General features: G+C 46.8%; 6 protein-coding genes across 6 annotated transcripts; 2 read left to right on the top strand and 4 right to left on the bottom strand.

The window, feature by feature from the left end:
- Nucleotides 1-540: 540 nt before the first annotated feature.
- Nucleotides 541-2361, bottom strand: LHYA1_G007428 (putative MFS-type transporter protein; the record flags this gene model as incomplete). Its single annotated transcript, XM_031152357.1, has 3 exons — nucleotides 541-1910; nucleotides 1961-2066; nucleotides 2179-2361. 3 exons carry the CDS (start codon nucleotides 2359-2361, stop codon nucleotides 541-543), a joined length of 1659 nt encoding a protein of 552 aa, XP_031002558.1.
- A 10066-nt stretch (nucleotides 2362-12427) lies between these two features.
- Nucleotides 12428-17041, bottom strand: gpt1 (UDP-glucose:glycoprotein glucosyltransferase; the record flags this gene model as incomplete). The annotated part of the gene is made up of 4 exons (XM_031152358.1): nucleotides 12428-15553; nucleotides 15602-16433; nucleotides 16484-16837; nucleotides 16890-17041. The coding sequence occupies 4 exons, from the start codon at nucleotides 17039-17041 to the stop codon at nucleotides 12428-12430; spliced, it is 4464 nt and encodes a 1487-aa protein (XP_031002557.1).
- Nucleotides 17042-17581: 540 nt separating this feature from the next.
- Nucleotides 17582-21516, top strand: LHYA1_G007430 (putative coatomer subunit alpha; the record flags this gene model as incomplete). The annotated part of the gene is made up of 6 exons (XM_031152359.1): nucleotides 17582-17614; nucleotides 17675-17724; nucleotides 17773-18092; nucleotides 18149-20047; nucleotides 20098-21221; nucleotides 21274-21516. The coding sequence occupies 6 exons, from the start codon at nucleotides 17582-17584 to the stop codon at nucleotides 21514-21516; spliced, it is 3669 nt and encodes a 1222-aa protein (XP_031002541.1).
- A 274-nt stretch (nucleotides 21517-21790) lies between these two features.
- On the bottom strand, nucleotides 21791-22671 carry RPN12 (26S proteasome regulatory subunit; the record flags this gene model as incomplete). The annotated part of the gene is made up of 2 exons (XM_031152360.1): nucleotides 21791-22072; nucleotides 22141-22671. The coding sequence occupies 2 exons, from the start codon at nucleotides 22669-22671 to the stop codon at nucleotides 21791-21793; spliced, it is 813 nt and encodes a 270-aa protein (XP_031002542.1).
- A 1033-nt stretch (nucleotides 22672-23704) lies between these two features.
- LHYA1_G007432 (uncharacterized protein) lies at nucleotides 23705-24584 on the bottom strand (the record flags this gene model as incomplete). The annotated part of the gene is made up of 3 exons (XM_031152361.1): nucleotides 23705-24248; nucleotides 24299-24339; nucleotides 24435-24584. The coding sequence occupies 3 exons, from the start codon at nucleotides 24582-24584 to the stop codon at nucleotides 23705-23707; spliced, it is 735 nt and encodes a 244-aa protein (XP_031002543.1).
- Nucleotides 24585-25179: 595 nt separating this feature from the next.
- On the top strand, nucleotides 25180-25865 carry LHYA1_G007433 (uncharacterized protein; the record flags this gene model as incomplete). Its single annotated transcript, XM_031152362.1, has 3 exons — nucleotides 25180-25210; nucleotides 25276-25365; nucleotides 25426-25865. 3 exons carry the CDS (start codon nucleotides 25180-25182, stop codon nucleotides 25863-25865), a joined length of 561 nt encoding a protein of 186 aa, XP_031002544.1.
- Nucleotides 25866-25946: the final 81 nt, after the last annotated feature.

Consider the following 25946-nt stretch of genomic DNA (forward strand, 5'->3'; position numbering starts at 1 on the left):
TCATTTGAAATCATACGCTTTAATTTTAAGATTATTTATAAGAAGATTAGCAATTTATACTTTTGCAAAGTAGCTGAATTTGCTGTATTTTTAGTGTATTTTCGCTAAAAATCAGGGGTGCGCACAGAATTTTGGCAACCACTGGTGGACCTCCCACCATGCTTACTAAGCATAATCTGGACCATTACATATACTCCCCTATAGTATAGTCCTTACCTTCCTACTTTAGCCTGTTAAGAAAATAACGGATTGCACCTAAAACTACGTCTATTATGCTCTATATACTAGTGCTACTCTATTTCGCATATCTCTACTCGTAATAGAAGGAAATGTTCTCAAGTATATACTCCTCGCTCTCTCTCATTTACTTACTAATCTTGAATTTTCTAATCAAATCACCAAATTGAGCAATGGAAAGGCTTTTAAAATCCAATAAGTTATTAAAAAGTCGACGGCGTTGGCGAATCTTCCTCGCGTTAGTTGCATTTGAATTTTTGAAGGCACATTAATGAATTTAAGATGTGCTGAAAGATCAAGACGTCAATTCTTCACACCAACTTTCCCAACTTTCCTCAAGCCGTAGTATACTCCAATCAATACAAACACATTCGACACTACGCAGGCCCAAAAGCTCGCTCTATAACCACTCATCAGAGCATCGATGGGGTCCTTGGGGTGATTACCCCCTGAGTCGGCTTTCGTCACACTCGTGGCAATCACAGCCGCAACAGCCAGGCCAACACTGTTTCCTATATTGCTGACAGTGTTGAAAACCCCGCCGGCAAGCCCATGGTCATCCGGAAACAGCGAAACAGTTAATAGATTAGCGACCGTGAAAAGTACATCGGCACAGATCGGGATACAAATAAGGGCGAAAAAGCTGCCTCGCCAGTACGACCACGTTGGGTTAATGGTGGCCATGAGAATAGGGCATGTAACGGTGATTATTGCGGAGCATAAGACCAAAATGGCTGCAGGTACGTACTTAACGAGCCATCCGGTCAGCAAGCTCATCCCAAGACCTATAACAGCCTGTGGGAGAAAACGGAGTGACGTTTGGATCGCAGATAACCCTTGGATCAGTTGGAAGTACAAGGATATGAAGTATTGAGTAGCGTTAAAGCATCCCCAAACGATGAAAACGATGAAACAGAGCGTTGCAAAGACTTTATTTCCCCATAACGATGGTGGAATGATAGCTTTCTGACCAAGACGGTCTTGTTTGCGGACCCATAAAATGAATGCTGGGATGATAAGGATGGCGACAACAGTCAACGAGAGACATATCGGTGTGACAAAGTTGTGAGTATCGCTAGCGAGAACCGAGAACAGGTATAGAAATATCCCGTTGCAGGCGCTCAAAAGTAGGCAGCCAATCCAATCAATGTCCCTCCTTATGCGGGACAATATTGTCGAAATTGGCTGAGATTCGGCAGCGTCCGGTGGAAGTGCAAATATGGCGCTCAGAAAGATGACGAAGATGAGACCGCCTGCAAAATAATATCCGTATCTCCAGGTACGTTCCTGAATAAAGAGCCCCCCAATGATCAAGCCAAACCCGAACCCAACAGGCTGCCCAGCACCGAGACAAGCAAACGCTATGTTATGATGTTCACTATGCGGGATGTTGCTGGTGATCAACAGGACCGAGGAGGGAAGACATAAGGCCATTGCCAAGCCCTGTGCTGTTCGAAAGAGGATGAGGTCGATGGCGTTCCGGGAGAGGCCGCAGGTGATGGTGGTGCCAGTGAGAAGGAACATTCCGAGAAGATATGTCCTCCTCCCTCCGACCACATCTGAAATGGACCCAAAAGCAAGCAGAGTGCATCCACAAGAGAGACTACTTACAGCAGGAGGCCAAAGAACTGCGAAGAAAGAGGGGTTAGCTTGGGGGATGCAATCAAGAAGTCCTAACAGGGATTTAGGCATCCTTCGCTCAGGAATAGAAACCTTCACCTACGTAAGCTGTTGGGAAGGTCAATGTCTCGTGCGATAGTGGGGAGGCTGACAGTCATAAGGCCTGAAAGTATTGAATTGACGAAGGTGATGCAGGCGACAGTAGCTACCTAGGATTTCTCGTGTCAGCATCCTAAATTGAGATGTCCAAGACATGTAAATTAGAAGGGAATGGTAGGGACTCATGTGTGGCATGAGGATTGAAGCTTCTAAGGGACTCACAATGAGATAAATCCTGTGTTTTGAGATAGGTCTCTCGGGAAGCTCTTCTTGAGGTTCTAGTTGCTCTTCAATATCTGTTTCCTCTTGCGATTCTGTTTGCGTGGAGGGTGGCCCGGTCGAAGGTCGCATCTCCAAGACGATCGAAACCCGGCGCCCGTGTGTCCATTGCATAGGTATAGACATGTTTGAAGCTTGTTGAAGTGGTATCCGACATTTCCTAGTGCAAAAATGCGTTGAGATTGCTCAACTCGTGGGTGGAGATGTCGAAGTCGGGTTGAGCTTCATATGTGGTTGATGATTGAAAGTCGCGCTAGAGAGAAAGGAAAAGAAGATTCTTCAAGCTCAGTATGGTCAATGACGTGGTGAATGGGAAAGTGCCATGATGGAATTGATGGAATTGGACAGGGTTTACCACCATCCTCTTAGGGAAGGACCTATCAGTTATACCCATACATACCAGCTCGAGAAACTTGTAACTTGTCTAAGTCAAGCAAAATATATCCAAATAGCAATTCATTAGTTTTAAGGCAAACTTATACTTTAACAAGCATTGAAAAAATCCTTGAAAAGCAACATATATGTACAAACAACGCCCAAGGCTTGCATGCCGGAAATGCATTAAACTTTCAAACACGGTGTTTTGAATTGATACAGCAAACTCTGAGAACGAAGTGCTTTACATCAACATGGTAAACAACGGCAATATAAGGAGATACACTCATATTTTCTAGAAACTAAGGCCGAGGCGCTATTACCATCCTTGGCTTGGTGACTTGACGCATTATTGGTCGAGAATGGAGTTTGCATAGCAAGCATCACGCAAAACCTTCAAACCACAGAACAAACAGGGTGTTTGTTCATGCAACAGTTAGTATTCAGAGCATTGTCTTACGAGACTTGGAATTGAGAGTAGAAGCTGAGTCGAGGAGGTTGATTGGCGTGGATTGTCACGTGGGTGGTAACAAGTATAATGGTTAAAGTGGAATTTGATAGAATGAATTGAAGCTTGAGAGGAACATAACACAGACTTGTTGGTATAGGAATTGTAAATGGTGTAAATATAGGGTCAAAGCGGGAAGAAATAGAGAAGAAGGATTGTGAAGTCGAGCGAAGACGGGGTTTATCGCTCACAGCAGTCTAGCGGCGAATTCAAAATCAACGACACTTCGGAACTTGCCGGGGGGCAGTGCACCTCACGAGAGCAATATCAAGATATATGGACTCTCTCGCGCCTTTTAGATATATGAATGATCCAGTTACATGTCTGACTTTAGCTTGGTGAATTCCACCAAAGCAAAACCCCGTGAATGAAACCCCCGCTCGCTCACCTTCCTTCCCTGGTTTACGGAGGTATCTCCGTGTCAGCCCTTGTACATCGTCAATATGCGGCATCAAGGACTTTTTAATCAATAACTTTTATTGGACTATCTAATTCTGTACATTTTGTGCTCATGAAGACTAAGGAATTATGACCCCCGTTCCTAGAACTCCGAAGAGTGATCCGCCCAGCGATACCAAATCGGTCACAGAACATATGGGGACAGAAAGCGTCGGAGTACAAGTTACTCTGAGGGTTGTTCCATACAACCGCCAAGGATATTTACCCCAGTATTCTTCCATCCAGAGGAAGTATCAATCCGCCGGTCCAAGCATGTGAGGCGGGTCAAGGACAAAAACAAAAGACAATAACATGAGGTGGCTCACTCCCATTCCCTGTTTATGGGTGCTTTGAAGAGGTGTATGGAACCGGAGTACGCTTTTCTGTGGCCATATAAGATGGAAGAGGCAGCAGCTAGGGAAGTTCGAGGTTGAATGAATGGTCCGAGACGCAGCTTTACACCAAGAGCACTTCAGTGGCCCATGGAAAAGGAAATTCAATAGATGGCAGGTGGAATGGCGAGAGTATGCGATTATAAAACATCGAGTCAGGAGCTGATGGCCACAGGAGGACGGCAGACAATTGACAAAGAGCGAGTGTGCAATGTAAAATATTTGGTCAGAATCACACACTTCACACACCTCGCTGTGGGCCGCCAACGCTTCATCTCTGCTAGCACCCAGCTATTAGGCAGGGATAGGGCGCGCGCCCGTCTGGCTGCTAGCAGGTCTCCGGCCCTCATCTTCGTCGTCGGAAGAGTCCTCGAGGTGGGCGTCGAAATTACGTCCGTGACCACGAGGTGCCTTCCTGGTTTCCTCATCCTCTTCTTCCTCATCGTCCTCCTCGTCCTGGTCGCCAGCGTCACCATCGTCCGAGGTATCGGAGTGATAAAGATCGTTATCCATATCACCGAGGACATCCGGATTCACATACCCCTCGGTGTAGTCTTCCTCGGCTTCGCTACCTAGCAGGTTAGCTGTAGGCAATACCGGGTCTACCGAGGCTTTTTGGTCCTCATTGGCAATTCCAGCTCGCGGGCTCGACTTGCTGACATACTCGCTGCCCCCCTTCCAGCGCTGGCTTGCGAGTATACTGCATATGCAGTTCTCCGACCCAAAACGTGAGCTATCTTGACAATGCTACCCTTGGACATCTTACCGTTGGTGTTCCTCCCCGAGGGAGTCCGCTCGCCAACACGAATTTCCACACCCTCGAAGGTTCGGTTGTGCTCTTCGGTGATATCTTCGAAGTCCTTCAATTGGAGCAAATCGCCCTTCTCCTCATGTCGAGCCCTCATTAGGGACTGAATGGAAGCTTGCTCGCGCTCAGTCCAATGAGGGCGTGTTGTCTTCAGGATTGTCAGGTCTAAGGAGCCAAGTCGTCGGTCTATAAGCTGCTTGCGCCACTTATGAACTCCAGCGATGTGCTTCTTATCATTCCAGTCCATATTTTTCCGATGAGGCCACCTATATGTGAACTTATTCCCCTTGATATCGACCATTGGAAGCGTCATATCACGACGTCGTCCTTGCACCCCCAAGATACAGGGATTGGTGGTTGGGATATGCCGATTGTCCTTCCAATTGAACAAAGTACCCGGGGGAGTGTATGGCGTGTGCTTCTTAGCATTCTATAAAAGTATTAGCAAAAGTTTTTTATCTCCAATGAAGCTCTCTATTGAATGGACTGGAATATGAGCAATTACCTCGGCAACTCGCTTCTTACTGCTCGTCTTGGGTGCCTTTGCACCATTTCTACCAGTAGCCGGTGTCAATGAAGAAGTATTGCGCTTCTTGAAGTTCTCTGAAGGGCTACTGCTATAAGCAGTGTTTTGTGTCACAGAAGTAGCTGTATTCTGGGGCAAGTTGGAAGCTGCTCGGCCTTGATTGCCGCGTCCAAATGGAGTTGATAGCCTTGAAGATATTAGTCTAATAATATCACATGAGGGAAAGGCTTTGGATGAACTTACGCTTGTCCATTTCGACGACGAGTTGAAGGCAATCCGCTTGCGATGTATTGATGGATAGTCGGGACTTGGTGGCTAGCTCGGTTTGTTTGGCTGGGCGCGTTGGGAGACTCTTTGCTGTGTCTGTGACCAGTCGGAGAGTTTCCATCCTCGCCCATACCAGGTTCCTTTCCCGTACGCGTCATCTTGATCTGTTATCACTCAAATTAGCAGTTGTGTCTTTTCTTGGTCTTTCTCTTTATTTCTTGCGCCACCCTGTCACAACACAAAAGGCAAAGAGCACTAAAGCAGTTTGGAGGAACGATCTATCACCAACTGGCTTTGGAATGGACGAGCTTCAAGCTGTGATCTCTCCTGGAAGAAATGATTCAAAACCACAGAGCACTCTTCACCACTTGGCATCGAAGCATCTAGCAGGTGATACTTTACTAAAGAGAGTCCCATTGACGAAAGGACTGAGGCCTCGGAGTACTTTCAAGGTGCTCTTATCCAAGGAGTAAAAGTAATTGAAACGGGAAAGGCACCTACCACTGCTTGTAGATTCTTTGCAGAGTGTGGAATAAGTCAAGTGCTTTTAGGAGAACCCCTCGTTTTTTCGGTGTTGAGTTATTCCGGCAACGTTGTCGTTTTTTAGGGGAGAGGATGTATCGTGACAATATGCACCGAGAAGCAATTGTATTAGCTTGCAGATAGTAGATCGGTCTTTCGCAGTAGTGGAATCACTCGCTATTTGTACGTCAGTATAGATTCACTTTAGTAAAAGTGGGGCCCGAGGCTTAGAGAGAGCTGAGAGGGAAGCAGAGAAAAAAGAAGGTACATACCCGCTTCAAGTTGACTGATTTTTGTACTTAGAAAGACTTGGCGAGTGGGTGAAAAACAGAGCTATCGACGTAGTCGTCGAGGAAGCTTGTTGATGGGTATTGTAAAGAAATGGCGCTCGCTTTTGCTCTCGAGAAGGGCTTTGGTTGAGGTCAATGGCTTCCTGGAACTCTTGTCAGTTCGTGCCTTTATGCTTGCCAGTTTGTAAGGTGGGTGTCGGGAGTTGAGCCTTCCACTTCCTTCGAGGCTTGTCTGGACGGGGCTTGAATAATGTCTTAGAGTGAACGAGACATCCAGAGAGGTTACCGTCAAACACAGCTCGAGAGCCAGGGTAGACCGACTGGCACTTTCGTCATAGTCTGCGCTCAATTGTGACAAAAGATTGATCGAGGCAGGCTTTTGGGAGCAGTAGCCGCAAGGAGATGAAGTGAAGCTGTGCAGGAGAGAGTGGTTGCAACTTACCTTTTTGAGAATTGATTTTCTTCCCTTTGTCTCTTGTGGTGTCGTGAAGAAGGATTGTCGAGAGACCTGATACTCGTCTCGTTCAGGACAGCGCTCTCGCCGCAAAGAGCTCCTGGGCGGTATTTCGAGACGCGTCAATTGTTAAAAGGTGTCGCAAGAGAGACGAGGATGTCCGCGCTGGTGAAAGAGAGGTAACGAAGAACAAAGACTTGTCAGACAGAAGAAGGTGAGCGTCTCGTATCAAAGCCCGTTTGATACCAAGAACAATCTTTCTTGTTGGCTGTGAGAGGATGCTTTGTTGTAGAATTGCTTTTATGTCGGGGTCTTTTATCGATGTTACAAAGAGAGTTCACGGGTGTGTGAGGGCCCCTTTTATAAAGACTTTGAGAAAGGCACATGCTCCATATGCATAGCGCGGAGCCTGAGAACCAGATTCCATTGGCGTTCTTGAAGCTCACTCGCTGGGTGTATATTCACACAGCTCTTGGCCCCCCTGGCAGTGCAAAAGAGAGCAAAAGAGAGCAAAAGTGGGCTGATTATGACGGCACAATATCGGAAATAATGATGCTATTCAAATCGTCTTCTGTTCATAGGACCAAATTATATTCATATAAAGAGTGATAGGTAGTCCACCAGTTACAGAGAGTCGGTCAATAGTTCCCCCATACCCATCACTAGTAGAGAGTGCGCAGAACTCGAAATGAATGTGTGCATACAGGGTGGCTGGGCTGTTCTGTGCATCGATGCATCTAGAAAGGGCTATAAAGCTAATCCTTGTAAATGAGGCTAGAACGTTCTAATTATCTGATATAGGTAAGGGAGTTGAAAGGGCTTAGGGCAGGATAACCTAACGAGACTCTGTTTCATCTGATTGCCAGTTTATGCTCCATTGTCTTAAAGCTCCAGAAGATATTCCTTAGGCCAGGATATATTCTGAGTAAAGAATCCTTCTAAATTATCGCCGAGGATCTCAAGGCCATAGGTATGACTTCTTATATATGCTTGGAGCCCTTCAAGTTGGACAAACCTGTGATATGAGTCTTCGCAGCCATTTACTGCTTCCACAATCTATTTATCTATATCGGGTTTGCTAGAATAGTTAATGTTGTTTGGCTTTAGGGGGCTTGTAGAGCCAGATTTCACCTAAGTTATAGTCTGTAGTGTGTAAAGTAACGTAACGCACTTGACTTGTTTTATAAGCTGGTCTAATATATAGATTCTTTAGGGAGATTAGATGATAATTTGCGCTTATCTTTACAACTTCCAATCGATATTTTTGGAAACCAATAGAGTGCAATGGCATAATTAATCAGCTATATAAATTAGGAGTGCGGCGCGCCTATTATGCGAGCAATAACAGCCTCCAGCCAACTAATGCATCAAATCATCATAAGGCTGATGATATAGACGTTGATATTATTTTATTGTTTATACTTAATGAAGTATTGTTATGGTATGCGTCTGCCTTGATTTCTATACCGATTCACACAAATGACCGGCGATATATCAGGCCGTCGTTCAGTACCGGTAGGTTGGGATACGGATACCACCGGTGGTATTGGAAGTCATGCGCCGGCCATCATCCTCATCGTCGGATTCCTCTTTATAGCCATGGTATCCTTTATAAATCTCATCGTCGGGTTCTTCCTGAGAATCATGGTCTTCTCCATCAGAGTCTTGATCCGAATCACCTTCGGCAGCGGTGTTATCCTCTTCTCCAACTGACTCCGAATCTGTCGCGCCAACCTCGTTGCATTCTCCGTCTACTACCTCGTCGATCATAGCAGCTTGCTGTTCCCTGGAGTAGACGTTTTTGAGACTAACGTACTTGCGGTTCGTAATCTCAAACTCTTTCTTGGTAGGATCTCCACCCTTCCGAGGTTCGCCAATCGGGACGTTCTTTCCTGCGAAATAGCGATTGTGTTTCTTAGCCAACTGCTTCCAGTCCCTGGTGTCCAGTTTCATAAGGTCTCTAATATTCTTCTTGACATATATTGGAGCATGCTTCTTTTCGTCCCCCGGAGCAGCCTTATCCCTGCTCTCCAGGATGAGCTTCTTTCTGTGGAAATACCGCCTGAGCTTGCATCCAAAGAACTCCTTCTCCATCCAAGTGTAGTTGGCCCGCTTCTTTATGACATACCCCGGGTCATCTTTGAAGTGTCGTCGAATAGCTTGATCTCTCCACGAGTTGATTTTTTTAATGAAGCGCGGATCGTTCCAGTTCCTGGGACCGGTCGCCGTGTAGTAGTGGGGAATCTAGCAAGACACTAGGAGTTAGTGGTCTAGTATCTCCTCATGTGTCTGTAAACTCCTAACAAATGCTAAACAAAGAAATCGAGTGGAAGACGCGAAAAGAAAACTAACCCGTCTACCCATCGTATCATACAGCTCCAGCAGAAGTCTTTTAGGCTCAGGGTTGCCAAGAACGAATTTGCGTTTGGGGTTGATAGAAGGGTTTTGCTTCAGCAAGAATACCGTGTTTGGGGGTGCGATTGGTGCTTTATGCGGATTCTACAAGCCGATATTAGCCAAGTATTTACCTGAAGGATAATAAGCAGTTGCCTTACTTTAATACCTTTCCCTCCCCGGCCAGGCTTGGGCTCTTCGTGGGTATCAGCGCGACGGGCGGCAGGACGGCGCTGATTGTTTCTGGGGGTGACTTCTAATTTATCAGTAATCTAATTTCCTGGATGAGATAAAGACCAACCTGTTTGGTTGTCACTGGTTGTAGGCCGTTGTCCTGTAGAGGGGGCTGCAATAATTGTCAGTTTTGGCTCTTGATTACCTTAGGGAGCTGTCGGTACTTACAATCGCTATCGGAGTCTGTCTGAGGCTTCTGCTCTTCAGCAGAGCTCTTGCCATTTTCGCGCTTCTTAGACATCACGAATGAGTCTCTCGCTGGTGTGAGTTTGATGCTTGATATCCTAGAGGAAGCAGGAGTGTCAGTAAATGTGGAGGGAGGCATTGAGTCGCTGGGGGGCGAAGCTGTAATTTTCCTCTAGAGATCACTTGAGCGTGGCTATCCAGAGACCAAACATATTCCCTCTATGTCCAAGCTACCAGATGCTAGACTCACTTGTTGTTCTGGGGGCAAACTGCTTGTTGTTGAGAAGTTGAAGGTTTGGAGGTTGAGGAAAAGTTTTTATGTTAAAGAAATTCTGTCAACAGGTGGAGTCTCTGAAACGTTCTCTTGGCATCGTTCTCTTGCCAACGAACTGCAAGAAGCCGCTAACGCAACGCGCTAGCATCTCCCTAGTAACTCCTATGCCTAATATAGTTGACCGAAACCTATTCACATAAAACACGTCCTCTGGGTAACTCAATACCTGTTGAAAGAGCCTCTGCGTTGATTCGAGTAGATTGTTATTTTCGCTGTGGATCCTAGTGGAAGATATATACTTTCAAAGCTTCCTGCGGAGTTCGGGTCTACAGTGGTTTTGGGTATCACCCTCTACGCATATATTTGTCTGATCTCCTATATCATACATCGGAAGACTTTTGGCAGAGACTAGTATTATGAAAGGCAAGGTAATGAGGCTCTTGTATTCACAAAGCAAAAAGCGTTTGGTTACATTGCTAATACAAACCCTGTGTTGACGTTGCAACTTGTAAGTGAAATGAGTCGTTAACACGTTATTAAATGACCCCAAACACTTTCCAGCTACTTCCCAGCAAAGTCAACCTCACTCTATTAAGTATATCTCCTTGGAAACCATTAATATCTTGAAGGTGGCTATTAGTTAGCATAGCCAATTCAAAATTAGCCGTTGCGAATGCTTGACTAGATCTAGGATACTCGCAATTTCCTCTCGTTTTGCTTTCCCTCTCCAATCCATCATAGCCGCAGCTTTCCAATGTCTTCCTCTCGAAGCTTCAATATACGTATGCAAACAGTGCCAATGCTACGATCACTGACATGCCAATCTATATTACAAAAAAAAAAAAAAAAGACGGTCGCACAATGAATCCACAGTCGTCAAAAGAACAAGCCACCCACCAGCCGCCCCTTTGTCCTCGCTTACCATATGCCCCGCTTTTATAGCAACGACAAGTTTCGCTCTGCGACCAATTTGCAGTTGCGCATTGATAATCCGTATTTATGTACAAGTAAGCAAATGTTATATTAATATTATATAATAGGTAGTATTAACTTCTATGATTAATCATTTGTGGCTAGAATCAGGCTTGATTCAATCATTTTAGTTGCGATCGATGTCGCATGGCAAGGCGTTCGCAGCCCATGCGCTTGGATTCATTTTGGGCGCAAGTAATACAGGGCAGATTGATGCAAGTTTGACGACTTGTTGGAAGGGGCCGTTGAGTGAGGGGATGGTGAAGGTATTTGAGGATTTGTGGGCAACGATTAGGGGTCAGCCTTCGCATGTTCACAATTAAGGAATTATAAGTATAATTGATGGGGAATTAAATTCAAACACTCTTATTATTATGTCTCTCCGCGACTTCACGATTCATCATCTGTACATAATCGACCATCAGACATAGACAAACGGCACTCAATGTCACCGATTTTTGAAGTCCCACTCCACCTAACACTATGAATCAACATGCCGAATTTCAAGCTTAACGCGAGACAATCTGTCCTCAGGCATTCCTCACTTCGGATTGGGAAGGAGGTCCCTCAGAATTGCGGAGTAGGAGACAACGAGCTAATTGCCAGTCGAGAATGGGAAGCGATCTCCTTCGACATTGATCTACGATCTTAAGATTGCTCATTCATGGCAGATTATAGTCTCAGATTGTGGTATAAGTTAGATAATAGATGATTATTGGGTTAAGATGGTAAAATTGTGTCTAATTGTATTTGCTAGTCTAGGCCTAAATTATGTTTTTGTAGACCTATTAACAGAGGAGTTCGTTGTTTTGACAGGTTAATTGTTACAGTTCATGCGATTGTTAGGATTGTGTACGCAGTCTGCTCCCCTTGCATTTAATAATTAGACAGTCGTGTAGTTCTGTTATGGTAAATAAACAAAGAAGGGTAAAATCCTGCATCACTTCTAACATAGGCGTTAGATCGCGGCCAAGGTTCCAGATTTTCGTGCCTTAGAAAACCAGCTTGAGATCACTTGGCCATTCCACCTTTTCATAGACCAATCATTGATCGTGTTTAATCGAGGAGTCCCTTGAAAAACTTAAATTGGCTACAAGTTCCTAGTCTTCAGCTGATTTATCTGATCTATTTGAAGTGCCTTGAATGTATACTAATCACGTGGTTTCTCCCCCTTTAGGTCCACTTTGAAATAGCTTTGTGCTGCTTGTGCATTTATTTTTAAAGTCTAGATAAGCTTCTTCGATATGTTGTAATAGTTGCAGCCTTCTCAAAACTAAGCTTGTATTTAATCTTGAATGCTTACGGCTAAGGAAGACCTGCGGCTTGAGTCTAGTTCGTTGATACTAATAAGAAGTATATAGAACCTTTATTTAATACAAGTAGCAGTTAAGTGGCGGGGCATATGACCTAAAAAGTGGATATTTTGATCAAATTTCCGATAGAAAAGTGACTTGTCTAATGGCGATCAGTTGCGACAAGCGCAGCCCGAAATCTAAGAACAAATTGGCGTATTCTAATACACTATACACTGATTACCCAAACCCCATTTGATCTACAACTCATCCTTCTTACTCGTTGCAACCGGCTCTTCTTCTAGCGTTCTACTCTTCTCGTTCTTTTTCTCTCCATTCCCATTCAGACCCTTCCGCCGTCTATCAACCGCTGCGATCTCATCGTCATATACTGTCCACTCGGGCACCTGTCTCCTGGCGCGATCCAACTTTGGTTCCTTCGTCTGCGGATTATTGCACAAATCAATCGTCTTCGCATCCTTCAGACTCTCGTCACTGCACCACGTCTCGCACCACAGCCATTCCTGGGGCAGACTGTGAATTTTCAGGATATTTTGCATGTGATTCGGCAGGTCTTGGTCGAGGTTGGACAAACTGTTGGGATCGGCGGAGAGTTGGTGGTATTGCTGGCGTAGACGGTCTCCTGCGGCGATTTGGCGGAATCGGTGGAGGTCGACGACATAAAGGGCACTGATGTGGTAGGGTAGGCCTGCTAAGAAGCGTTCCCAGTAGCCTTGTTTCCAGAAGCGGAAGCCTTCCATTTCGGTCCTGCTGTCGCACATAGGCGTGAAGCCGTAGGGAGCGCCTTTTAGATCGTGATTCACGAGCTCGATCATGTCTGTTCGTACGATTTGATCCGCATCGACAAAGATGACCTTGTCGAGGGAGAGCGGGAACAGGACATCGAGGAAAAGGATTTTGTAGCCCCAGATCTCGCGCTGCTTTTCTGTTTGCGAGCGTAGCCAGTGAGGCCATTTGTAGGTTACCATTTCGTATTTGAAGCCGTGTTCGGCGGCTAGGTAAGGAATGAAATCTTTGAATGATGGGGAGAGAAATTGTTCAATGAACCAGAACTTGACGGTGTGCTTGGTGTGCTTCATGACGCTGACCATCATGATGTTCAGCATGCGCTCGTAAAGGTGACCACTTGCAACGGAAAAAATGTTGATGTCAGCCTGTGCTTCCATCTCCACTACCGGCTTGCCTTTGCCAAGAATACCCTGGGCGAATTTAAAGCCTTGGGACACGATGTTTGACTTGGATTCTGACTTTGCTTCGAGCACATCTTCCGTCTTCATGCCCGGCTTGCGTGAGAGACGTGGGTATAAAGTGGTTCCTTGGAAGCTCATCAATACAACTTCCGTCGTGTTATCGCCAGGGACTGGACTCCATCCTTGAGCCCCAACACTGTCTATCTTGAAGATCTCCGATGATCTGCCCTGCTGGAGGTCAATCTTATAGAAACCTGGGTTGGCCTTAAACTGGAAGTACCCCAGGTTTGCCATAATAATCGTATCAGCGAAATGTGGATCTCTTTCAGTGCCTAAAACAAGCTGTGCGCCACGTGGAGGTGCGCCACCTGGAATTTCACGCGAGTGACCCTCAATAAGAATATGCTCTAGCTCGTAGAGTGCGTCGACATTGGTCTTGATAGAACTGAGCTTGATATTGTCCAAATCATGAACTGAGACCTTTGGCGCCACAAGCCATGCAGGAGGGACATCCATACCCAAATTCAACAATGCCTCTTGAGGAACGCCCGTGAAAGTAGCACTGAGATCTTTGAGTGCTCCAGCATCGTCGAAAGTTGGCCTTGAGTCGATGACGTATCTATAGAATCGCTTTACAGGAAGCTCTTGAAGCCTTTCTTTAGGGTTGAGGAAGAGCTTCAGATAGACGCCATCGAGCTCAGAAATGGCCTTCAGTAGCGGCACCCACTTCTGGCCATGCTCACTAGCCGGATCCACAAGCACAGTCATTTGGATGCTAGCAGTAGTGGCATCGCCAACCTCAATAGCTGTATGTGAGGAGCTCCAGACATCGAACTTGTTCATTCTGAGAGTTGATGCCTGTTCAAACATACCGGCAGGTTTGTCATCAATTGTCGAGATTGCTACAATAGACGACACTTTCGCGGCAGCAAGCGGGTCGGCAATTTTGTCGGATAGGCCTAGTGCTTCCAGAGCAGTATATGCTGGTACAATACGATTGTTACGCTCGTAAGATAACAGCTGCTCAAAATCTTCCAGGTCAAATTCAGCTGGACTTGGAATTGGTCCGACAAGCCGGCCGTTGAGAAGAATAGCAGTTTGGCCAGACGTCAGTGCAATAGACTTGGTCAACAACTCCGCGCCCTGCCAATAACGAATTACATCGTCTTTGTTCGTTCCCTGAGGTGATTCTTCAGAGAGGAGCTTAGTCAAGTCGTTGACACTTAGGGATCCCTTCTCTACGCCATGTTGAGTACGAGCAAACAGATCCGCGCTCAGACTGGAGTCGACAGATTCCGAAGCCGAGTTGTGCACTATAAGTAGTTCCACACCTGGGTTTGCCTCCCGGAAGACCGCTGCTGTAGCAAGAAATTTCGCGCCTTCTTCAGCTTCCAAGTCCGTGAACAACATCATGTGAGCCCAATCGGCCTTCTCAGATGCGGGATCGGCTTTGACGTGAGGTAGTGTGCTAAAAAGGTCTTGATTTTCGCTCACGATTTTGTTGACATTAAACACTCTCAGGCTTTTTTCATCTTCGGGAATGACGAGTGAATTTCTCTTCTTCGCTGCTTGGAACAGAAAGTACGTTGGAAGCCATGTTTCGTCTGAGAGTGACTCATCGAAGATGCCCTGTTGAATAGATTGCAAGTCGGCCGTGACTCTTTTGCTCATTGATTGAAGCCAGTTTTCATCACGTGGTAATGCAACTCCGTCGACAAACATAGGTGGAATTTTAGTGTCGGCTGAGAGCCTATGGACCCATCTCTGTGAGGCTTCAACTTTGTCTTGGTAGTCATTAGACTTGAGGACCTCATAAATCTCTCGGGAAATCTTTTCTCCTTTAGGGGCTTTCCCTTCCACGGTTGCCTCAAATATTGATTTGCTGGGGGCTGTGACTTTACCAGCAGTGTAGGAACGCTCAAGATACGATATGACTGTCGAAAGACTGTAGGTGTCAAGCAAATGGTATACGACTCGAGCTTGTTCCAAGGAATGGATCGTGCTACTGATTGGTACAAGGCCAATTCTAATAGTAAGCTTTCTCTTAACAAAACTCTGAAGCGTCTCTACTACGATGAGGATGTCTTCAGGGTCTGAGAAATTTATTGGTAGGACTAGGTAAAAACAATCCTTTCGGACCGATGGAAGTTGACCGGGGTAGGTTCGTTGCAGCATCTAGACGAGGTATCAGTAACGTGCTTCTTCTGAGATGCGAGTACCTACAGCTTGGACAGATGTTGGCCATTCCCCGTACCGCTTGTCTTTTTCAATGTCGTTCATCCAAATGATGACATTTCCACCTTCGAAATCATCCCTCCAGTCAAATCTTTGGAGCTCGCCTTCAGCTTGCACAGTTGCTATATCTTGATGAGACAAAAGTTGAATTGCTTCTTGTCCAGTTAAGCCAAGCTCTCGAACACCGTTGATGAGCTTCCGTTCAGCGCGTAGAAGTTCAAGGATGCTTAACGCTTCGATCTCTCGCTCAATGACTTGAACCCCGTTCATCCACCAAACATTGTACCCCCCCGGAACCAACTGAGCCCGGTTGTAGTCATGTTCTGTAACAAACTCTTTGCTGGCATTGTGTGAAGCTATAGCACTCGAGTATTTTGGGAAATCCTGTGAAAGTTTTACAAGGGTCTCGAGTGGATTTTCACTCTGCATAATGAAACTGGACGCTTTCAGACCGAGTGAAAAGAGTTCCGAAGAGGACAAGGGTTTCAAATCTGCTAGTTCCTCGTCTTCAAACTTCACCTCCTTCTCGGAGAGTTGCTCGATCGATTTACTGTCGCCATCCTCCCGATCGTCAATGACGATGTAGTCTGTACGTTTCAAAGCAAGTTCTACACCATATCCTGGGACAAGGAGAGGCTTCGATTCTGCTGAAAGAGCTTTCCTATGGCGTACACGGTACGAGGTTTTACCCTCTCGAGCCGTCTTAACCAAAGTCTTGTGGAATTGCCCAAATGTGGAAGATGTTATGTCGGCGTACAAAATAGAAGGGGGTGCCGTAGGATTTCCCAGCATGCGATCAAATTGGAGTTCTTGGGTTTGCCTATGGGAAGTATCAGCTCCTAAACCCTCTCCTGCAAGAACAATGCTTACAAATCTCCATTGATATCTCCGTGAGGCGCATCTAAAGCTGGAGAACAATACTGTTTCCCATTGAATAAGACCCATGTCGGACAAGAGGTCTCCTCGTCGACCTGTAAAGAGGGTTCGGCCGCAGTATGGTAATACTGGTAATGTGCTTCAATCCGAGGAGCAGATGTTCGCATAGACAACGCAAACTTATAGGAAGCCAGTGTTTCCAAGTCCGTAATGTGGCCGTCCTCCTTCAACACCTCTATGAATTGTTCGTAGAGCTGTTTATCCGTAGACGCCTTCGCGAAGTGACCGTCCGCAATTCGATCGAGGAGTGGGTAATAGGACGTTGTGTTCTCGTCTGCTGCAGTTTCCCTGTGCCATTGTCAGTGAGTTACAATCTAAGTCCGGTGGAATGTTGTCCTACAGCAATTCGAGGAGGTAGGGCGCTGAAGAAAAAGACGCCTTTAACCCAACATTTATTGATGGACCGGCAGAGGCGCATATGGAATGAAGATATGTAGTTGCTAGTAGAGCCCCAGTGAGGCCCCACGGCAAGCTAAATGCTCCCATTGTCATTGTTGATCGTATTATCAATTTCTATGGAACGGACAGAGTGTGTTCCTAAAGCTGTTAAAGACCCGAGATAGATAATCCCCAAGGAGCGTTGCTGTCCGCCAGCGGATGGAAGTCAATTAATGCCTAATCAAGATAGAAAAAGCCGAGAACATTGCATTCTATTTTACAGGAGCTCTACAAAGTAAAGCAAAAGGATAAGGCTGAAGTACAAGTGATGGTTTACCTTAGATAGGTAGCTTAGGGCCACCTTGCCAAACTGTCCCCAGCGTGAGCTTCCCCTAAGGGGACGCATAGATGCCTTGGGATTGAGGCATGAGCGACCACAAATCGCAACGTCGCAGTTTCCCCCATCACACAAACCCACGGAATCCACCTTGGGAGCCCTCGATTATTACTTTCCACCAACACTCAATCCTCGACTCTCGACCTTCGTACTCATCGTCACTTCAGGAGCGGCTTCATCTTGAAGGGAGATCTGCAGTTGCCCTGCCATTCATGTGTGGAGCATAGGCTTCCTCGATTCTCCCAGCGTCGGTCAAGATGGCATCCTCCACCCCAAATATGCTTACGAAGGTATGGGCGCGAATACAAGATGGCAGAAGCTGGTTAGAGCGTTTCTAACAAGCATTATAGTTTGAGTCGAAATCCTCGAGGGCTAAAGGAATTGCTTTCCATCCCAAACGGTATATTCAGCCCACCCCCTTTGCGCGTCCCTAACTCACTCTCTCCAGGCCATGGATTCTCGTCTCTCTCCACTCGTCGACGATCCAGCTCTGGGACTACCGTATGGGAACTTTAATTGACCGTTTCGAGGAGCATGATGGCCCAGTCCGAGGAATCGACTTCCACAAAACACAACCCCTCTTCGTTTCTGGCGGGGACGACTACAAGATCAAAGTCTGGTCATATCAGACTCGCAGATGCCTATTCACGTTGAATGGCCATTTGGATTACGTTCGCACAGTTTTCTTTCACCACGAGCTTCCTTGGATTATTTCCAGTTCCGATGATCAGACAATTCGGATTTGGAACTGGCAGAACAGATCACTGAGTGAGTTTCAAAGGCCAAATTGAGGGCGCGAGAACCATACTGATAAATGTACCTAGTTTGCACTATGACCGGCCACAACCATTATACCATGTGTGCGCAATTCCATCCCAAAGACGATTTGGTAGTTTCTGCCTCCCTAGATCAGTCCGTCCGAGTTTGGGATATTTCCGGCCTACGAAAGAAGCACTCAGCTCCCACCTCAATGACCTTCGAAGATCAAATGTCTCGAGCGAATCAGAATCAAGCGGATATGTTTGGTAATACGGATGCCGTAGTCAAATTTGTGCTGGAGGGGCACGACAGGGGTGTAAACTGGGTTGCATTCCATCCCACATTACCGCTCATCGTTTCTGCGGGTGACGATAGGCTCGTGAAACTGTGGAGAATGAGTGAAACCAAGGCTTGGGAAGTTGATACATGTCGAGGCCATTTCCAGAATGCTTCAGGATGCCTGTTCCATCCCCACCAAGACCTGATTTTGTCTGTGGGTGAAGACAAGACAATCCGAGTGTGGGACCTCAACAAGCGCACTTCAGTACAGTCTTTTAAGCGGGAAAATGATCGATTCTGGGTTATTGCTGCTCATCCCGAGATCAATCTCTTTGCGGCTGGACACGATAATGGTGTAATGGTCTTTAAGCTTGAACGGGAAAGACCTGCATCTGCCTTTTACCAGAACAACCTCTTTTTCATTACCAAGGACAAGCACGTTCGATCATACGATTTCCAAAAGAACGTTGAGAGCCCAACTTTGTTGACCCTGAAGAAGCTTGGTAGCCCCTGGGTCCCACCGCGATCTCTTTCATATAATCCAGCGGAAAGAGCTATTTTGGTTACATCTCCTGCAGATGGCGGATCTTACGAACTCATAAACCTCCCAAGGGACGGTTCAGGCTCTGTCGATGCAACTGATACCAAGCGCGGCCAGGGAACTTCAGCGCAATTTGTAGCACGAAACCGTTTCGCAGTTTTCAATGCTTCGACCCAGCAGATTGATATCAAGGATCTATCTAACTCAACCACGAAAACCATCAAACCACCAACTGGAACTACTGATATTTACTTTGGCGGGACCGGAAACCTGCTTCTGATAACCCCAACCACAGTCTACTTGTACGATATTCAGCAGAAGAAGAGCACAGCAGAATTAGCTGTGAGCGGAGTAAAGTATGTTGTCTGGTCGAATGATGGACTGTACGCTGCACTTCTGAGCAAGCACAATGTCACTATTGTTACAAAGACTTTGGAACAAGTCAGCACTCTGCACGAGACGATTCGAATCAAGAGCGCGACATGGGATGATGCAGGTGTTCTTCTCTACTCCACCCTCAACCACATCAAATATACCCTGTTGAATGGAGACAATGGCATTGTCCGAACCCTCGACCAAACAGTCTACCTCGTGCGTGTGAAGGCTCGCAGTGTTTACTGTCTGGACCGAAATGCCAAACCAAAGCTCTTGAACATTGACCCAACCGAGTATCGATTCAAGCTCGCATTAGTCAAGCGAAATTATGAGGAAATGCTGCAAATCATCAAGAACTCAAGTCTTGTTGGTCAAAGCATTATCTCATACCTGCAGAAGAAGGGATACCCTGAAATTGCACTCCAGTTCGTCCAAGATCCCCAGACTCGGTTCGAGCTTGCTATTGAGTGCGGCAACTTGGAAGTTGCTGTTGAGATGGCAAAGCAGCTGGACAGACCCAAGCTCTGGTCGCGGTTAACAACAGAAGCCCTTGCCCATGGCAACCATCAAATTGTTGAAATGGCGTATCAGAAATTAAGGCAGTTCGACAAGCTGTCATTCCTGTATCTTTCTACAGGTGATGAGGCAAAGCTCACCCGAATGGCCAAGATTGCCGAGCACCGTGGCGATTTCACTGCTCGGTTCCAGAATGCTTTGTATCTCGGGGATGTTAATGATCGGATACAAATGTTCAAAGAGATTGACCTATGTACGTCCTTGAATCAGTATAAATCGAAACAAATTGCTAATCTACGCTAGATCCTCTTGCATACATGACAGCCAAATCTCACGGCTTGGAAGAAGAGTGCGAATCTATTCTTGAGGTGACCGGTCTTACTGAAGAACAGATCACTCTACCAACTATTGGCACTCCCCTATCTCCACCCAAACCAATCGTGCCTACATTCAAGGCCAATTGGCCAACCAAGGCCACCTCTCAATCATTCTTCGAGAAGGCTCTGCTTGGCCAAGTCGAGGGCCTGTCGCTAGAAGATGAGCCAACCGCAACGTCGAATGGATTTGGATTTGACGAGGCAGGAGAGGATGATGGGGCGAAAAGAAACGGCAACCTCATTGATGCGGACGATGACGAGGACGCTGCTGGCTGGGATATGGGTGATGATATTGTTCCGGAAGTGGAGAGCGATTTCGTCAACGTAGACAGTGCTGAAGCTGGTGCCGGAAGCAGTGAAGCAGATTTATGGGCCCGCAATTCCCCCTTGGCTGCTGACCACGTGGCCGGAGGCTCTTTTGAGTCCGCCATGCAGTTGCTCAATCGACAACTCGGTGCAGTTAACTTTGAGCCCTTGAAGCCTCGATTCTTGGAGATCTACCAAGCTTCGAAGACCTATCTCCCCGCCTCTGCTGGTCTACCTCCTCTCATCAACTATGTCCGCCGAACAGTTGACGAAACTGATCCTCGAAAAGTCCTCCCCATCATCCCCCGAGATATCGAGTCCTTGGCTACAAATGATCTTCAAAGGGGTTATGACGCTATGCGGACCAACAAACTTGAAGACGGTGCTCGTATCTTCAAAGGTATCCTTCACGCTCTTCTGGTAAACGCGGTATCAACAGCTTCAGAAGTTGAAGAAGCTAGAAAGCTCATTGCATCCGCAAGCGAATATAGCATTGCTATGAACATTGAGCTATCACGCCGAAAGCTTGGTAGCGCAGAAGAAATCGCCAAATCACCCGAGAAGCTCAAGCGTAGTCTTGAACTCTCTGCATACTTCACAATCCCCAAGCTCGAGGTTCCACATAGACAGATCGCGTTGGTGAGCGCGATGAAGCTGGCCTACACCAGCAAGAACTTCAACTCGGCTTTGAGCTTTGCGAACAGAATGTTGGCCAATGGCGGGGCAACTAAGATGCTCGATAATGTGAGTTTTTGATCCATCATATCATGTGGTCCCTTACTAATTAATGTCCTAGGCACGAAAAACGAAAGCTCAATGTGAACGAAACCCTAATGACGCAAATGAGATTGAATTTGATCAGTTCGCCGAGTTTGACATCTGCGCCGCTTCATACACACCCATCTACTCTGGGTCCGCGTTTGAAGTATGTGCTTTCGACGGAAGCAAGTACCATTCTAAATACAAGGGAACAGTATGTGCAGTTTGCGGCGTCTGTGAAGTTGGAAAGAACGGGAGTGGATTGAAGCTTGTTGCATGAGAGCGGGAATTTTGGAACGAAAATGGAGTTAGGAAAAAAGTAGACGGTCATACACGGCTGCTTACGCCTCGTTGCATGTAGGGAGTATGAGATGAATGTTAGTAGCTTCGTTGATGTGAGTAGACGGAAATCATATCATATGAAAGTCCAGTCTTGATTTGCGTCGTTAAGTACGCCTAAGCGCCTGTTCTAGAGTACATGTTTGTGTGTGATATATCATCGTCTTGTGATAAGCCAGGTCATGACCTTCTCGTTCCGCTGCAACCTGATCTCCTCATACAATCGTCTCCAACTCTCGCGCATACCCCAGCGTATTCTCAATAGTCAACCGGCTGACCTCCTTTTGATTACCTTCCAAATCAACACCGGCCTTTAAGCTCTGGGTGGGGAAGTATATCCGGCCGTCCTTGATGAGCCATCCACGATGCTGTGCGAACGACACAACTGCACCTTCGCTGTCCAGGAAAAGCAGGTTTTTGGTAGACGAGATGGGGAGGGATGGGTAGGCGACTTCGCTGCAGGAGGCGATCTCGCGGCGGATTTGGTTGATTAGGATCTATATATACTTTGTTAGCTCTTGTTCTCCCAAATGCAGTACAGCTGAAATGGGGGAAAGAGACGCACCTCAGAGAAAATACCATACTCCTCACTCGGCACCTCCCGACTCGCCATGGCCTTCCACACAAGATCATAGCTCCCCTCCATCAACCACCTCTCCAGCTTGATTGGATACCCCAAGAATCTATCATCCTCAACCCGTCCGCCTTCTTTCCTCAACTCCAAGCCCTCAAGCTCAGTATGGAAACCTCCATAATTCCCCAATGTCAGAAGTAGCAGCAGATACAGGCCCGTAATCTTACTCCGTTCGCTCTTGGTTGCTGGTAGACGGTCCGCGGGGAGTTCGTAGAAGGGTGTGAGGAGGTGCACGTAGCGTGTGAAAGACTCAGTGTCTTTTGCGCGGATGGATAACAAGGCGCCGGCTTCAAAGACTTCTCGTGCGAGTAGTAGGTGGGTTTGTGGGGTGTTGGGAAGGGGGGTGAGGGCGGAGAGTTTGAGGAGCGATAGTTTGGCGGATGAGAGGAGGGGTTTGGATTGTGAGGGCGTACTGCTGGATTTCAGTTTCCGTAGGATGTCTTGAAGTTCGCGTTCCGCCATTTTGGAGAAGTGGGTTTGGGGATGGTGGTGATGTTGAGGGAGTTGTGGTTTGGAGGTGTTGATGGCAAGGCAGGCAGGTAGCTTTGGAGACGCGGCTGGCTGGTCTGTATTTCGAGATCACGTGATGAATCTAAAGTCTAAGATTGCCCGTCATAAGGTAAGTAAACTTTCCTTCACTCGGTTCTTTCTTCTCTGTAATTTTTGCTTCCCCCAAGTCCCAAGATCCAAGATCTTTGATATCGACTAAATTTCCTATCCGAACAGGACTTTCTATTCTCTTCAATATCATGGAAAGCTGTAGATGTTGTCAAGCTGACAAGGCCAGGGTCTGCAACCTGGCCTCGTGCAACTTTCTTGTCTGCAGAACGAAGTTGTCTGGGCCTCGAAAGCATTTCTAAAAGCTACGATGAGCAACAATCTTTATGTTCCTCGTTAAAACCAAGCCACTCAGCCAGCAAGCTTCTTTGCAACTTGTGGATGAGCCATGTCCCATATCCTTCGGAAGGAAAAGACAGCCAACGCGGCCCGATATGATGTCGCAGACCGCTTGGTCGATTCTCTATGCGAGGCTTGCAAATCAGTAAACCTCTGTTTGGAAGACTTTTTGGAAGATACGAAAGAGCCTGTATCATCCAGAGATTCTGGGCCAGTCAAGCCATTCAGAACCGTGTCCATTGGCACATTCGATGAAGTCCGTCGGCGGATAAACTGCCCTCTGTGCCGACTCGTTGTCAAAATAGAAATTCATGAGCTAGAACGCTTTGCGGAAAGCAAAGCTCGGCATAAAATACCTGGCTCTAAAGAGGTCATCATACAGCTAAGATTTCTTGAGCCATGGCGGGATGGAGACCTGCGCCAAGCACGAGCGCCTGTAGTCTTACATCTAAGGAATACGCATACTTGCAGGACTCTCGTTACACTATTAGTGACCGAAATTCTCGGTGCTGCTGGCGCTGCTCGCGTTACTTTACAATGCTTCACTCGAGATAGTGAACAGTCATTCATATTTTGCCCCGTCATGTCAGATCTTTCCTCACAAAAATGGCATTGGCCTCGCTTTGACATGCTGGAACCAAGCAATGACACTTTGTACGTCTCTAACCAAGTGCATCCGCTCGCTGATGGCCTCGAACCGCTGATTTTCATGCTTGTAAAGCTGAATCTCAAACCCAATTTGAAGCAAGCCATAAACATTCTTCGAGTCGTTGTTATTGTTAGCGCACACCGTGTGTAGATGGTCCGTAAACGCGCCCCAAGCTTCTCCGGGGACTTTCGTCTCGCCTACGAGGAAGTCGTACTCGTACAAGCTGCCCCCAGGCCTCCGAAGTACCTTGAAAACGGTGAAATCGGGGTGTAAGTCGGCTGCCATGCCTTCTTGCAGCACGGAGAATCCCTCATTCGATCTAAAGACCCATTGCAGAATTCCACACATCACTCGCCTGTATAAAAGCTCGGGGGACTGCGGCGTCCTTTCAAGAACAGAGACTCGGGCTGTGACGTGGGGGTCATCAAGATAGGTTGCAGGGGGTGGAGGGTTGGGGTCGTCCAAGCGTGCACGGCGAGTTCGTTGATTGTTCCTTAACCCAGGTTGTTAGTATTAACCATGGTGATGGTTGAAGGTTATTACCATTGTGGCCAAGCTTTGGTTGGATCAAGTGCCCACACGTCCTGTTAGATGAAAGTCAGTTGTTGAAATACACACCGTAGGTCGTAGCTTAATCCGAGGAGCGAAGTATATAATAAGAAATCTATTTGTAACTTACGTTTGCATGGTCTTCCCAGCCAGCAGGAAGTTGATAAGATGTCACTTGAGTGTTGACATTTTGGTAGTATATAAGACCACTCGGATCCGACCACTGACGCCAGAGATTTCCGTTGAGCAGGCCGAGGTTATACGAAGAATTTGCTGCCATAGTGATCCAAACAAGGGGAAGTCTATAAGGCCTATAAATTGCCCCACCAACGCAACCGCTGAAGGGCCGTGATCTCTGTAGGACCCCGCCAACTCGGATCGCAGCTCTTCTCAGAGAAAGATAACAAAATTGACATAGAACATGACAATTTCACGAGTCATGTTGGTCGACTTGCTTCGACTTGTGGAAGCTTTGGTGGAGAAGGTGAAACGTATTTTCATCCAAATGTGAAATAGAGACAAAATAAATACTGACCTAGACCATTCCGCTCTCGGGGTGGGGGGGCTTGCCGCCAACCGCCTAGCGCTTAGCCGCCTTAACCACCCGCAATCACCTTGCACCGTGCATTGCTACCTACTGAGGGCAGGGTTATTTCGATTCAAGGTGAAGACTTGGTTGTATTAAGATCTACGAATACTATAATAATATAACCTTAAGCATGACTAAGCTGCCCTAATGGTCCGTCCATCATGTGGTCTGAAAGCCACCTCCACAGTACTTACCTATCATCTGGCAACACCCCTCAAGACTAAAGCATCTAAGTTGCAGAGAATCTGACGATCTTCATTATATAATCCTCATTAAACCTGATACGATGTCGACAACCTTCCAGATAATTTTCGAAGGTACGCCCAACCGTCTTCCTCTAATTAATTCTCCATTCCTTAGGCTCACTCGGTGTGGTCTGTAGGACGCGTCTATGTATACACCAGACGAATCTTAGGCTTTGAGGACGTTATCGGGAAAGCGTATAGACTTCTTCAGGGGACATCGAAGGGTGGTGAGTATGCCGATGACCTTTACTACTCGTTCCGGAACATCCACTCACCTTTTTACTTAGCTTCCGCTTTTGATGCTCTCCACCAAGGAATAGCAACAAAGTGGATCTTGCAAGATGATGTTGTGAAGCCTTTCGGAGACAAACGCCAGTTGCTTACCTTTGTTTGTTCATTCAATCTCGATCGCGACGTCCTGTGTTACTCTGACGAGAGTGGGCATATCCAACTTCCCTTGGATCGTCTACGCAAGCCTCCGCAACCACAACGACAAGAGTTCACTCCTTTCGAAATAGTACCTCCTGCTCAGTTGGACCTCGCTGAGTTTCCGCCACCGTACCATAGTCCTTCAACCCCCATATCCGCACGCCGTCTTGCATTTCTTTCGCGCATTCTTTCAGACTTTGCAGAACAATGGCGCCACATACTCAGGTCTTCTTACGCAGAGTCTACCTTTCGGAGACTCGCAAAGGCAATTGTCAGTTTAGCAACGTGCGAGTTTTGAGTCGATGAAGCATTCACGAGGCAGCACACCCCATTTAGAGGATTCTACGTTGACGTTCTTGATATACCATCTTGGGAGCCC

This window comes from Lachnellula hyalina, assembly GCF_007821495.1.
Source record: "Lachnellula hyalina strain CBS 185.66 chromosome Unknown contig00163, whole genome shotgun sequence".
Taxonomy (NCBI): Eukaryota; Fungi; Ascomycota; class Leotiomycetes; order Helotiales; family Lachnaceae; genus Lachnellula; species Lachnellula hyalina.